Source organism: Bos grunniens, chromosome X (genome assembly GCF_055505025.1).
Source record: "Bos grunniens cultivar Pamir isolate PY7600 chromosome X, Bosgru_T2T1.0, whole genome shotgun sequence".
NCBI classification, from domain to species: Eukaryota; Metazoa; Chordata; class Mammalia; order Artiodactyla; family Bovidae; genus Bos; species Bos grunniens.
The window spans coordinates 97,097,358-97,112,381 of record NC_141194.1 but is presented as its reverse complement, the minus strand read 5'-3'; the positions used below and the strand labels follow the sequence as shown (position 1 = coordinate 97,112,381).

General features: G+C 37.5%; 1 protein-coding gene across 8 annotated transcripts in view; it reads left to right on the top strand.

Moving 5' to 3' along the window:
• DIAPH2 (diaphanous related formin 2) overlaps window positions 1-15,024 on the top strand; it is a 1,061,378-nt gene that overhangs the window by 757,477 nt on the left and 288,877 nt on the right. For all 8 annotated transcript variants that reach the window (XM_086388307.1, XM_086388306.1, XM_086388305.1 and 5 more), the window contains one exon: window positions 14,532-14,667. In XM_086388307.1, the coding sequence (XP_086244433.1) occupies window positions 14,532-14,667 (136 nt within the window). The remainder of the gene's footprint in view (window positions 1-14,531; window positions 14,668-15,024) is intronic.

Below are 15,024 nucleotides of genomic sequence, written 5' to 3'. Positions count from 1 at the left end.
AGTGTAATAGCCCTCACCAAAATAAGTTTATGGCTTCCCAAGGTGGCCATTTGAAGGATAGGATTCATGGTTTCAATAGATATATTGGAACCAATCTTGTAAGTTTACAGGTGCACCTTATAATGTTACAAAACAAATGCTACAATAAGTTGAGAGAATTAGAGGATGGACAACCGGGAATATCCTTACTGTAGGTACTGGTTAACCCATCTTTTAGGGTATATTTTCCTAGCTTTGTTTATTTTGGGGAGTGCGGGGCATACATATGAGAACAAAGAAACCTAGGATTTAAAAAATAATGTCCAACAAGTAGAGAAAACCCAGGGCAAAACCTAAACATTAGTAAATCCATAGAAAAAACTCTCTGAGAGTTGTTATTTTAGAAAATGTTATTGAACGACTTAATTTGGATTCTGGACTAATTTTCTTAAGGGCCTCTCTGACCCCATCCTTCCTCCTAACATTTACGCTACGAACTCGGAAATTCACTCCACACTGCATTTGAGAATCAGCTTTACTTTTGTGGGACTCATTGGGCACCAAAGTGGTTCCTAGGGACATGTTATACTGTTATAACATTATAATGTGTTTAAGGAAACACATTATACTGTTTTACGTGTTTATACATGTAAAGACTTTTAAGGAAGATATTGACCAGGTTTCTATTTTCAGCTGATGATAGACAAGCTATGGGCTTGAGAAACTGATAGCTTTTAGTTAGACATAGGAAAGTATTTCCTTTTCAAAGTGACTATCAGCATTGATTCCTGTGGGAGGTCATGGAACCCTACTCACAGGCAGAAGACTGCAGCGAGCATTTTTTGGGGTCTTTCCTGTTCTGAGTGTATATTTCTCCTTGTCAACATATTTAATATTCTTATCCAAGTCTCCGAGGTGCTTTTCACCCCACCCAAATTGGTCTCATCAAAAACCTTATTGATTGTGCTGCTTCTTCTCTTCTAAGATGGTGACTAATAAGGCAGTAAACTCAGCTCACAGAGCTGAAACATACCACTTGTTTTGCCATTTCCCCCCACCCAACCCTCCTCAAGATGTTTTCCCATTTATCAGTCATTTTAGAATTTCATTTTGTTCCTTTGGTTCAAAATAGAATTTTTTAAAAATTATAGATTAACTTCCTATAGGCACTCAAAACACTTCATAGAGTTTAATCGAGTCGAGGTCCATAGAGGCATGTCAAATTCAATTGTTTTTCTTTCTCAGATGGAAAAAGGGATATTCCAATAGCTATGAAGAAGAATATGTCTGCAGAAACCTGCAGCATTTGGAAACCTCCACCATGCTCCAGATTGTAGATTGACTTCTAACTAATCAGAGTTCAGCATTCTAATGGACTGTGACGAGAGAGGCAGTTTTTCCTCCAACTTCAGATCCCATGGTTTTTGCAGTTGTAAGGCAAATTTTAAAAGAAGGCCTTGGAGATTATAGCCAGCCTTCATTACAAAGCATGACCACTTTGTAACCAACTGCAAGTTTAATATCCAAGGAGATTTGCACATAACAGTCTTCTTTTTTTCCTTCTTCCCTTTTGAATAATTTACCTTTGAGATTCTCTTCACGACCACACTGGTGTGCAAAGATCTGTTTGTCTGTCAAATCTCCTGATATGTACAGCATGTGAAAGATGCATTAATTTTTTATTTGTTTCTAAAGGAGGCTGAACAGGAAGCTGGTTGTGCTGAATACAAGAGAGGGCTCCTTTAGTGAGCATGTACTGGAATTCACTTAACTGTCTTCCTCTCCTACAACAGATCAGATTCTTCTATGAGTCTCCCCTCTGCCAAAAGGGAGTTAGTTATACAAATAAACTCAAGAAAGTTTTCATCTAAACTTTCCACCCGAACCTGAGACAGTTTAGTCTGAAACCAAAAGATCACTGGCAAAGCTATGTGTTACAAATGTGTGTGGATCATGCAGTGAAAACAAAGATCTCCTTTCCAAAATTAAAACAGATTTTTTTTCTTGTAACCTTGGAGGTTCTGTGTAAACACTAATCTCTACACAAGTGAATTTTCACTGCAGCGTGTGGTGCTATTTCCATGTGACAAATGTCATGGTTTCAGGCCTTGGAAACACTACACACTGGCATTTTAAAGAAAATAAATACAGAAGTCAGTGAACCATAACCTTTGGATGATCTGGAGAGAAGCCAACCATTTGAAGGTGGGTGATGTTCCCAGCCACTCAGATTTTCCACAATAAAGAAATATGAGAAGTGTAGGGAATTGCGTGTAGAGATGTTTTGGGGAATTTCATGTTTTGAGAAATCCCAGGCAGAAAAGTATTATTATGTAAATTGACAAACTCCAGCTTCCAGTTCTTAGAAAATGTGAAGCATATCGAAAGTTTAACTAGGTTTGACCTTTTATGTTAGGAGACTACAGTAAGGAGGATGGAGCTAGGAAGTTCATTAGTGGATTATTTTATGTAAGGTGGTAAGGGAAATCCTCACTGATTCAGATCAGATCAGATCAGTCGCTCAGTCATGTCCGACTCTTTGCGACCCCATGAATTGCAGCACGCCAGGCCTCCCTGTCCATCACCAACTCTCAGAGTCCACTCAGACTCACGTCCATCGAGTCAGTGATGCCATCCAGCCATCTCATCCTCTGTCGTCCCCTTCTCCTCTTGCCCCCAATCCCTCCCAGCATAGAGTCTTTTCCAATGAGTCAACTCTTCGCATGAGGTGGCCAAAGTACTGGAGTTTCAGCTTTAGCATCATTTCTTCCAAAGAAATCCCAGGGCTGATCTCCTTCAGAATGGACTGGTTGGATCTCCTTGCAGTCCAAGGGACTCTCAAGAGTCTTCTCCAACACCACAGTTCAAAAGCATCAATTCTGATTAGGAGACATTTAAACTTTGCAACCCCATGGACGTAGCCCACCAGGTTCCTCTGTCCATGGGATTTCCCAGGCAAGAATACTGAAGCAGTTTGCCATTCCCTTCTCCAGGGGATCTTCGTGACCCAGGGATCGAACCTGGGTCTCTTGCATCTCCTGCATTGGCAGGCGGGTTCTTTACCAGCTGAGCCACCGGGGAAGCCCTTTTGGTAGCTCTGTGTGAGAGCAGAAAGAACACGAGTGTAAAGTCTCTGAGGGAAATTGAGCAGTGAGGATAGAACTGAATGACCCAGGACAAGTAGGAGAGGACCAGATCATGTAGGCTGTTGGAAGGGCTGGTTTTTCTTCAGCTCTGAGTAGGAGTAGATGGCTTCTCTGACAAAGAGACCAAGAGGAAGGAGGAGGAAGGAAGGAGGCAGAAAGACACAACTTTAGGGAAAGGTAAAAATTAAGTGTGGGAGAGGGCAGTCTAAGCTAGTAAGGAGGTGGAGAAAGAACAATCCAGTCTATAGGAAGGAACATAGCATCTCTCCAGAATCTAAGAGGGTAGAAAATATCTATTTTATTTTATTTGGTTATTTAGCCTGCACCTCTTTGATTCATACCTTATTTGCAAAGGTTAATAAGCAAGACTTGAATCTCTATCTAACTACAGTATCAATACATTTGTTCCATGTCTATTACAGAGACACCTAAGTACTCGAGCAAGCTAATCAAGGTTTCAATTACCCCAGTGAGAAAGAAAGACTTCTCAGTTACAATCATAGTTGATTGGTTGATGAAGTATTCATGAGATCTTGCATAAGAGGAATTTTATAGGTCATTTGTACTGTAATAAGTGGAAATATCTGGGAAGGAAAAAAAAATGTTTAGCAGTATTACAGTGCTGACAGAGTCTTCAGAGGTACTGACTCTCAGTGTGGTTGCTGCAGCTGAAAATTCTTTGCCCTGAGCATTTGTCATGACTCCTTCAATCCAATATGCCCTCTAAACACAGTGAAACTAGAGAAAAGGAATATCTAAAGTTGTTTGATGTTAATTAAAGAGTAAGATTCCTTCTTTTCTTTAATGGAAAGCCTTAAATTGTGCCCAAATCATTGTACTATCTTATATAGGGTTTTTTTTGCTAATCATCTGGTGGTTCAATTCTTTGTTCAGAGGCTGAAAAGCTCATCTCTCACATTGTGTAACCTGATATCATCATATTCAAATGGGAGTGAGAAAGATCTGGAAGAGTAGATGAGTCCAGATTTACTATGACCTTTTGTATTCTATAGGATTTTCACCCACTTATCCTAACAAATAGGGACCTCAGCCCAAGTTCCACATTGGTAGTGGTAACATATATTGGAATCTGTGTTTCCCAGCAACTCTTATCCTTGGTTACAGGCAAGTGCAGCAAATTGCAGAAATGTCTAGCAGCCAGAACAGTTCAAGCAGAGTGTGTTAGGTGTCTATCTATACGAAACTGAGCATTGGAAAGGAAGGAGAATTTTGTTAAAGAAAATTATTTTGGAAGATGATATGAGGCATCATGCATAGAATTGCCGTTCCTTTGCATTGTCATGCTCAGCACATCTCTGGGACAGGGAAAGGACATTGCTTCTATAACCCTAGTTCACTGGTCTGGACAACCTTTCCATCTCTACCTATCTTGCCTCCAGTTATGCCTGAAATTAAATGAGAACCCCACCAACAAGCAAAAGGATTATATCATCATATCTTCTCTTTGAAATCCTCCAGTAGATGATTTTCCAGCAAGACTTTATTATTCTTATTGTTTAGTCGCTAAATCGTGTCCGACTCTTAGCCCACCAGGCTCCTCTGTGCATGGGATTTTCCAGGCAAGAATACTGGAGTGGGTAGACATTTCCTTCTCCATGGGATCTTCCCCACCCAGGGATTGAACTCATGTCTCTTGTGTCTCCTGCATGGCATGCAGATTCTTTACCACTGAGCCACCAACTAGAAACCTCCTATTGGTCACTTGAGGAGAATTTCGCAAAGCCTGGGGTAGAAGACTGAGTGTACACTAATTCTCCTTTAAGCAGGACAAATGAATACAACATTCTGAGATAAATACAAAAGAAAGAAAACTTCTTATTTCCAGGTCAAATGGCCTTGGAGTATGTGCTTTATTTTCTCAGGGAGATGACAGAACTAACTCCAGATGTTAAAAAAACAATGACAGGAAAAAAAAAAAAAAAATCTACTGCCTTTCCCCAGGAAACTTCATCTCTCTGTTTTTGCCACAGTCTCATAAGGTGTGTTGAACTCTAAGTAAGATGATATGTGAATTTCATTATTAGTCTACATAGCAAAATATTCTGTGATGTTTTTGTTTCTTAGATCTGTTAAGTACAGTATCTTAACACAAGAATTTCCCCCCAAAATTATTGTTTATTCTATGTGTATCTTTTTACTCATGAACTGAGAAGGCAAGTCCTGTCATCTGTATAAAGTTTTGGGGTCTGAGAAAGAGTGTATGTTGTGTTTCCTCATAGTTTTACTGGATGTTGCACGATTTCCATATCAAAAAGAAGCCTCCCTCTCCCCAGTGCACATGTGCATATGTTCGCACGCCTCTGGGCTAGGGTTTTGAAATGGAGTACAGATCCTGAACTGGTATTGCCCAACTGTGGAATTATATAATAATAATAATAACCACCCCATTTATCGCATACTTCTTTAATGTGCCAAGCACTGTGCTTAATGGCTTCAGATGCAATATCTCAAAAACTCACAGACCAACACTGTGAAGTACAGGTATTTCGTATTTCAGCAAAGCAGGCTTAGCACAGTTAAGTAAGTGGGCCAAAGAGATAAAGCATGATGGTCGCTAGACAGCTAGGATTTAAGCCAGATTTCTTAGCTCCTAAAGGCCATCCTGTGTTCACAAGGGTATGCTGCTCTACTCAGAATGTTTAGATTATGGGTCTTGACTTGAGAGGAACAAAATATAATAGGCCTCTTTGCCATCATTTTTACTCTGGGCATAAAATTCCTGGGTCAGGAAATTTGAGAAATCTTATCAACAAGATGCATTATAAAATGGAGATTTAGAATCATCATACTTGTCTAAGAAACAAAAATTTACAGTATCCAGGTCAGCAGTTCTTTGATTTGAATTTTAAGTGTTCTGTGTTATTTTAAAAGAGATTAAAAGAAATAATTTCAAATTCTGAAATGGTAGTATAAGACAGAAAGAAGGTAAAAGAAAACAAATCTCCAACAGCACAGTTTGAATTAAAGCTGAAAAGGATCAGATGCTAGGACAGTTCAAGATAAAAGATGTGGAGAGAATTCACCTATTTCATTGAGTTTTCATCAGACGATTATCTCTCGCTGATTCACCTTTAGTATATAAAAAGATGTTCAGTATAATGTATACCAGGTTTCTTTATATTATCGCCAAATGATTTGACTCAGTGTCATTAGTGAGTCCTTCTAACATGGCTGATGAATGAAGAAACACTCAGTGGTGTGATCTCAGTGTGCCTCTGGCAGCAGCGTTGCCAATTTTTTCACCAGGACATTTTCAATCCATTCTTTTAAGGTTGTGTGACTCTCTTCTAATACAGCTTCCAAAACTGAAAATGAATCACAATCTTGCCAAGGATATTCTCACAGATACCCAGGATAATTCAAAACTCAAAAGAGAAAAAAAAATTCTATTTTTTTTTCCATGAGTGCCAAGTGATACACACAGGCACACATATATGGATTTTTAAAATTACCTTTAAAGGACTTCCCTGGTGGTCTAGTTGTTAAGACTGTGCTTCTATTTCTGGGAACACGGGTTTGATTCCTGGTGGGGGAACTAAGATCCTGCATGCTGTGCAGTAGGACCAAAATAAATAAATAAATGTTACCTTCAATGCCAGTGATATGGTACAGTTGAAAATCATGTTCAGTATGCTTATGAGGGTAGATGGTAACAAGATGCTACATTTCTAGTCATGGATCACATCCTCGTGTCTTCCAAAAAAGAGAGAGGTGATTGTGCAAATTAAGCTATTGAAAACACATGAGGTCATGTGCACTTACCGTTTACTTTCAGATGTTGCTTTCACATATAATAATGACTGCCATCACGTAGTGAGTATTTCTCTGTACCAGGCATCGTCTTCAGTTTTATATAAACATTATTTCCCTTAATCTCTTGAACAACTATGTAATTTGAGTGTAGTACTAACTGGTGCTAGTGGTAAAGAACCCACCTGCCAATGCAAAAAGATGTAAGAGACGCAGGTTCGAATCCCTGGGTCAGGAAGATCCCCTGCAGGAGGGCATGGCAATGCACTCCAGTATTCATGCCTGGAGAATCCCATGGACAGAGGAACCTGGCAGTTCCTCTGGGCCGCAAAGAGTTGGACACGACTGAAGTGACTTAGCATCTCCGTTCTACAGATGTGTAAACTAAAGCTCAGGGAAATGAAGTAACTAACTTGTTCACGGTCACACAGCTCTTAGGATAAGTGATGGGAACTTGGATATGAAAACAGGTTAAGGTGACTCCAAGATCCATTTTTCTTGCTAATTGCTCTACTTCTCCATCCCTCAAGTATACTTTGACTTTCAATGAGATCACAGTGCTTGCAGAGTGCCTCTGAAGTCAGCACTGGGATAAAAAGCCCTTGAATGCAATGGAAGTAAGGAATAGGTTTTGGTGGGCAGTGGTTTTCATTTTTAAATATCATGAGATTGGAAGATGCTCGGTTTGTGTAGACCTAACATGAAAGAGGCTGGCATCTGAGCCCCTTGGAAATTTCTAAACCAGTTTCATCCATTTCTTAAAGTTTAATTGGAATATATGAGAGATCTTATCATTTACATGAGGTTTGGAATTTGTTGTTGTTGTTTTTTAACATATGACATTTTTAGTCCGTAAGTCTCATTTGTTCATTATCCCCAACAAAGGAAATAAGATTTGTAATTTATTCTTATCTTTCAGTGAGGCAATAGAGACTTTAAATTAGTGAGAGATTTAAAATGAGGTTGGTGAATACAAAAATTTTACAGTCAATCTTGGAGACATTTTTTGTTGCATTTTACTCCTGTGCTTTTTCCTGACTCTTGAAAAATAGATATGCCAGTAAAACTGAGACTTTTTTTTCTGTAAGCTTTTCTTATCTTGGTGAGGTTAGTACCAAAACACTTTCTCAGTTAGCATCCTCTTAACAGAACACAGTTCTTCACATTGACAGTCTAATCAGTTGGCATTCCCAACCCTAAGAAATAATGATTGATGCCTACTCGAGAATCTTGTTGAAGTAGACAAGTTAGCATTTAAAATGTTTAGTGAGGCTCAACAGATATAAAGTGTTGTTAATCACAGTTAACTATTTAAAGATTTTTTAAAAATTCCAATCTCAAATTTGCTCCTGTTCCTTTTATTCTTTTAATTACTTGGATTTTGTTTTATAAGAATTAGAATGAAAAAAAAAATACATCCCATCCCTCAAAAGAGTTCTCTCATCAGTCTTCATATTTTTTGGAGAGTTAACCAAAGTTTTGAAATTTCTTATCTTTCTCTCTAGTAAAATTTAAGATTGTTGGTATGAAACCATAGTTAAGATTTCCCTTTCTCATTGTAAATTTATTTCCTATGTAGGGATAATTGAATAGGCATGTGTTTCCCATCTCTAATTTCCTAAAGCTGGAGCCAAAGAGTAAAACCACCAAGAAGAATGGGATCTTCTTTTCAGCATGATGCTTCTTCATGAAGACAGAATTGGTGATATCAGAACTGAATCTTACTCCACAGTCTGTGTTGCTTGAAAAACACATGCCTTTGTAGATGTCTGCATTCATTTCTATTATTGCCAAGCCACAGAAATTATTTTCCTCTTTGTTTCGGTCTCTTTAAGATTACACCATTATACCATTTCAAATTGTGTGATTGTTTCATAGTTAAATTTATTCCTGAAACATTTAAGATGTCAACTGATGGACCTATTACTTGGTCTGTTTCATTGTTTATAGACTTACATTCATGGTGTTTTAGAAGTGCCAGTTCCAAGTCTCCCTTTCATATAGAAATTTAACCCTTTCCTGTATGATGAATTTTTCTACTAGTGATTTGGTGATTTTATTGACTGATTTTCTTCTAAATTGTATTAGTTTAGATTTTTATATAAACTTTTTTTAGTTTTATTTTTAAGAAAAGGAACAAAATGTGAAGAATGCTATATAAATAATATGAGTCAAGTTCATGAACCACATAATGCCTATCAATGATCTATATCATTTCTTTTCTCAGAGTATAGTTTAGATTTGGGCTTTTTTGTATTTTTATAATTATTCTACTATCTTCATTATGTAATCTTAGTCTACAAAAGAATACTTATAAAAATATCAGCAGTCTTGCGAATAAGGTTGCCAAATTTTTCACATAAAAATACTGGATGCCCAGTTAAAGTTGAATTTCAGATAAACTATGCTAAAATCTTTTGTTATCAACATGTCCCACATATTACCTGATTTTCTTAGCATGAGTATATCCCAAATATTGTGTGGATAATGCATGAGTTTTAGTATCAAGATGTCCCAACTATTGCATGAAATTTTTTAATATAAGTATATGCTAAGTATTGAATGGGATATACTTAAACTAAAAAAAAAAAAAATTTACATTATTACTCAGTTACAAAAGAGAATGAAATACTATCTGACATTCAAATTTAGCTGAGTGTCCTGTTTTTTATCTGACAACTTTACTTGGAAGGCATCTTGGTAATGTGAGTGAACATATATGGTTCTGGTATTTAAGTACCTGCAGAGCCCCATGGATGGAGAAGCCTGGTGGGCTGCAGTCCATGGGGTCGCGAAGAGTTGGACAAAACTGAGTGACTTCACTTTCACTTTTCACTTTCATGCACTGGAAAAGGAAATGGCAACCCACTCCAGTGTTCTTGCCTGGAGAATCCTAGGGACAGGGGAGCCTGGTGGGCTGCCGTCCATGGGGTCGCACAGAGTCAGACACGACTAAAGTGACTTAGCAGCAGTAGCAGCAGAGCCTTGGACATCTCATTTAACCTACCTGAACCTAAGTTTTACCATCTGTAAAATGAGAACAAATACTAATTGTTTTGTAGGTTTTCTATAAATATCTGAAGTTCTTTACTTTAAATACCTGACATATAATAATTTTCCATTAAAAAAATATCTGTTATTATCAGGACAAGGAAGAAATACAACTGCAAGTTACCAGTTTTTTCTATCTTCATAATAAATGACAGCACTCAACAGCTAAATAGTCCAGTAGAGTGATAACGGAAGCGTCCATCCAGATGTTGGTTGATGGTTCACCAGATCAGAAATCTGACTGGTAATAAAATATACACAAGCATTAACCTCCCTTCCCTCTTCTGCTACTCACCTCCTCTTATGTTACTTACCAAAGATCATGCAACTTGTTAGTATCAGAGCCTGAATGTATGTTGCCTTTTTTCTAAGTTCCAATTTTATTTCAATCCTGCATTTTTCAAATACTTATTTTTTATTTTATTAATTTTTATTGAGATATAATTTACATATCATAAAATTCACCCTTTTGAAGTACCAAATCAGTGGTTTTTAATATATTCACAAGATTCTGCAACCATCACCACTACATAATTCCAGAAAATTTTCATCATGACCAAAAAGAAGCCCCATACTCATTAACAGTCATTCTCCATTCCCTGCTCCTCCTCCTGTCAACCAATAGTCTGCTTTCTCTCTCCATGGATTTGTCTATTCTGGACACTACATATGAATGGAATCATACCATATGTGGCCTTTTGTGTTTGACTTCTTTCACTTAGCATAATATTTTAAGATTCATTCATGTTGCATCATGTATCAGTACTTTATTCTTTTTATGGTCGAACAATATTCCATAAACAGTATGTACCATATTTTGTTTATCCATTTATCAGTTGATAGACGTTTGGGTTGTCTCCACTTATTGGCTATTGGAAATAATCCTTCTAATGAAAAATCTTGCACAAGTTTTTGTATGAACACGTGTTTTCTTTTCTCCTGGATATACATCCAGAAGTGAAATTGTTGGTTCCTATTGTAACTCTATGTTTAGCATTTTGAAGAACTCAGACAGCTTTCCAAGATGACTCACTATTTTACTTTCACACCAGCAATGCAAGGCATTTGAATTTTTCCAATTCCTCACTTGTTATTATCTGTTTTGTTGTTTTTTTATTATAGCCATCTTAGTATTCATAAAGTGGTACCTCACTGTGATTTTGATTTGCAATTCCCTAGTGACTAATGATGTCGAATGTCTTTTCATATACTTATTGGCTCTCTATCTTCTTTGCAAAAATGTCCATTTAAATCCTTTGCCCATTTTTATTTGGGTTATTTGTCTCTTTATGGTTGAGTAGTAAAAGGTTTTATATATTCCTATCAGATACACAACTTACAAATATTTTCTCCCATTCTGTGGGTTATCTCTTTGCTGTCTTGATAGTGTTCTTTTTTCCCCCCTTCCCTTTTGGCTGCACCACACAGCTTGCAGGACCTTAGTACCCAAACCAAGGATTGAACCCAGGCCCTGGCAGTGAGAGTGCCAATTTCTAACCACTGGACTGCCAGGGAATTCCCTTAACAATGTTCTTTGATAGATAAAAGTTTTTAGTTTTGATAAACTTTTATTTATCTGTTTCTTTCTTTGGTTCATTGTGCTTTTGGTATCATACATCAAAATGTACATCCACCAATGTGGATAAACATTATCTTTTCTTCCTCAAAGAATCAAACAAACATTAAACACTGAGAAGAGACATGGGTTCTTTTCCCAACTTTGCAATTACATAAATGTGTGACCTTAGACAAGTAGTTAAACTCATTCAGAACTTAGTTTCCATATCTGCAAAAAGAAGATACTTTCAGCGGAAGAGGCAATTTTCAATTTTTGGTGAATAAATTAATTTTTATAAAACCCCCTAGGTTAGTGCTTCTCAACCTGGATAACATCTGCCAGTCTCTGGAGACATTTTTGGCTGTCACAACCAGAAAGGTGCTACCGGCATCTAGTCAGTGGAGGTCAAGAGTGCTGCTAAATATCTTACAAGACACACGGCACTCCTCCAACAAAGAATTTATTGTTGTTGCTAAGTTGTGTGCAATTCTTTGTGACCCCATGAACTGTAGCCCATTGGCTCCTCTGTCCATGGGATTTCCCAGCAAGAATACTGGAGTGGGTTGCCATTTACTTCTCCAGGGGACCTTCCCAATCCAGGGATCAAACCTACGTCTCCTGCTTAGTAGGTGGATTCTTTAACACTGAGCCACCTGGGAAGCCTACAACCAAGAATTGTCTTGCCCCAAATGACAGCAGTGCTGAAGCTGAGAAACGCTGCTCCAAAATTATGATTCTGTTATTCAAGTTTAAGTGGTAAGTCTTTGAGTTTGTCTACAGGAGCCAGAGTATTTTGTGCTCTTAGCATAATTCTGGATGTGCTAGTGTGATAGCCGTAGTAGAAGGGACAGGTACCAACAATTCTTGCAAATCAGAAGAATATCTTTGAAAGTGCTTTTTAAAGGCTTTTGAAAACTATTATAGGGACTTCCCTGGCAGTCCAGTGGCTAAGATTCCATACTCCCATTGCAGGCCTGGGTTTGACCCCTGGTTGGGGAACTAAGGTCCCACATGCTCCAACTGATGATTCCAACATGCCTCAACTAATAAAAAAGATCCCTCATGCCTCAATGAAGATTGGAGATCCCTCATGCTGCAACTAAAATGTGGCACAGTCAAATAAATAAATACAAATAAAGGTTTTAAAAACTAAATAGATGAAAACTATTATATCTTTTAATATTAGAGAAAATATTTTAATATAGGTACCTCCAGGCCAAGCCTTATAGATATATTCTTGTCATTGAGTTTTCTTCTTTGGGGTTTTTGGAACAAAACAGTTTTTGTGAAATAGTTGGTACATGCTGTAAAATAGGTCTAATGAAGTAGAATAGGAAAAAGTAAAGCAGAACAATTTGATGGAAGGAATTTGCAGTTGATGTGTCTCTGTATTAGTGATTTCTCTAAAATGACTCTTCTGTAAAGTACTATTAGTCCAGCTGAACTGTTTACTCTAACTTTATCCCATACTGTCTGCTGAAATGTACTGATTACCTTGAGTTCCACACATTATGCAAAATAAAACAGACAATAGCTGGAAGTACATTTCAGCATTGCTAAAGATATTGACATGTAAATGCTATTAAACTTGCAGGTTTGTCTTTCCTGTGACAATATGGCTGATTGTTTCATGTCCTGCACCATTAGATGTAATGATGACCACCAGCACACCCACCACCATCACTGTCATAGATGAAGTGTTCTAAGTACTTTATAAATGTATCTCATTTTTCCTCACAAAAATCTTATCAGTTGGTTTTAAAAAAACATTTTTCAGGGAAGGAGAAAGCATAAAAAAAGTGGTAGAATACAGGCTAACCATATTTCCCTATTAAACTTTTTCTTATGCATCAAAACTATTTCATATTTCAACAACACAGACAGAATGTTTATTGGTAAATCTGTAAATATTCATGTTTCTAATTTTCTAGCACCCCAGTTCAGTTCTGTTTAGTTCAGTCGCTCAGTCATGTCCGACTTTGCAACCCCATGAATCGCAGCATGCCAGGCCTCCCTGTCCATCACCATCTCCTGGAGTTCACTCAGACTCACATCCGTGAAGTCGGTGATGCCATCCAGCCATCTCATCCTCTGTCATCCCCTTCTCCTCCTGCCCTCAACCCCTCCCAGCATCAGAGTCTTTTCCAATGAGTCAACTCTTCGCATGAGGTGGCCAAAGTACTGGAGTTTCAGCTTTAGCATTATTCCTTCCAAAGAACATCCAGGGCTGATCTCCTTCAGAATGGACTGATTGGATCTCCTTGCAGTCCAAGGGACTCTCAAGAGTCTTCTCCAACATCACAGTTCAAAAGCATCAATTCTTCGGCGCTCAGCTTTCTTCACAGTCCAACTCTCGCATCCATACATGACCACTGGAAAAACCATAGCCTTGACTAGAGGGACCTTTGTTGGCAAAGTGATGTCTCTGCTTTTCAATATCTAGGTTGGTCATAACTTTCCTTCCAAGGAGTAAGTGTCTTTTAATTTCATGGCTGCAGTCACCATCTGCAGTGATTTTGGAGCCCAAAAAGATAAAGTCTGACACTGTATCCACTGTTTCCCCATTTCCCATGAAGTGATGGGACCAGATGCCATGATCTTCATTTTCTGAATGTTGAGCTTTAAGCCAACTTTTTCACTCTCCTCTTTCACTTTCATCAAGAGGCTTTTTATTTCCTCTTCACTTTCTGCCATAGGGTGGTGTCATCTGCATATCTGAGGTTATTGATATTTCTCCTGGCAGTTGTGATTGCAGCTTGTGCTTCTTCCAGCCCAGCATTTCTCATGAGGTACTCTGCATATAAGTTAAATATAATAGCAATTAAAACCTGAGTATACTTTTTTTTTCAAGAAGAAATATCTTAGGCTTATTTCATCCTCTCAGAAGTACATGCACATACCTAAAAGCTGCTATAATACTATTCCATCTCTGAACATCTACACATGTGTATATAGAATTTTTAAATTACACAACTCCTCTAATATGTAAGCAGTGTAAGAATTTTTAACTTTGTTTATATGTACAGGAAGCAGTGAAAGAAAACAACAAGAGAAAAGAACTGGAAGAGAAGACAAGGAGGGCAAAGCTTGCAAAAGAGAAAGCTGAACAAGAAAAGTTGGAACGCCAGAAGAAAAAGAAACAACTCATTGATATAAACAAAGGTATGAAGCGCTTCCATTAAAAAAAAAAAGACATATGAAGTGTAAAATAATTGCACTTAATTAATTTTTAATTATAAACTGAATAATTATGGTTCGGGTAGAAATTTACCATATTATTAGTTACCTTTATCAAATATCTCTCATTATTGTCTTTATTTCTTATCATCCTACACTGAACACAGGATTTTTGATAGCCAATGCAAGGTAATATGTTGTTGCAACACTCTTTTTCTTTTCATATCTTTAATCAAATTATATATGTTCTGAATGAGTGAGATGAAAAGAGAAATACTGGTCTGGGGACATGAGCCTTATGGTTTTAATTTTATTTTATTGGCACATGACTATTGATAGTAC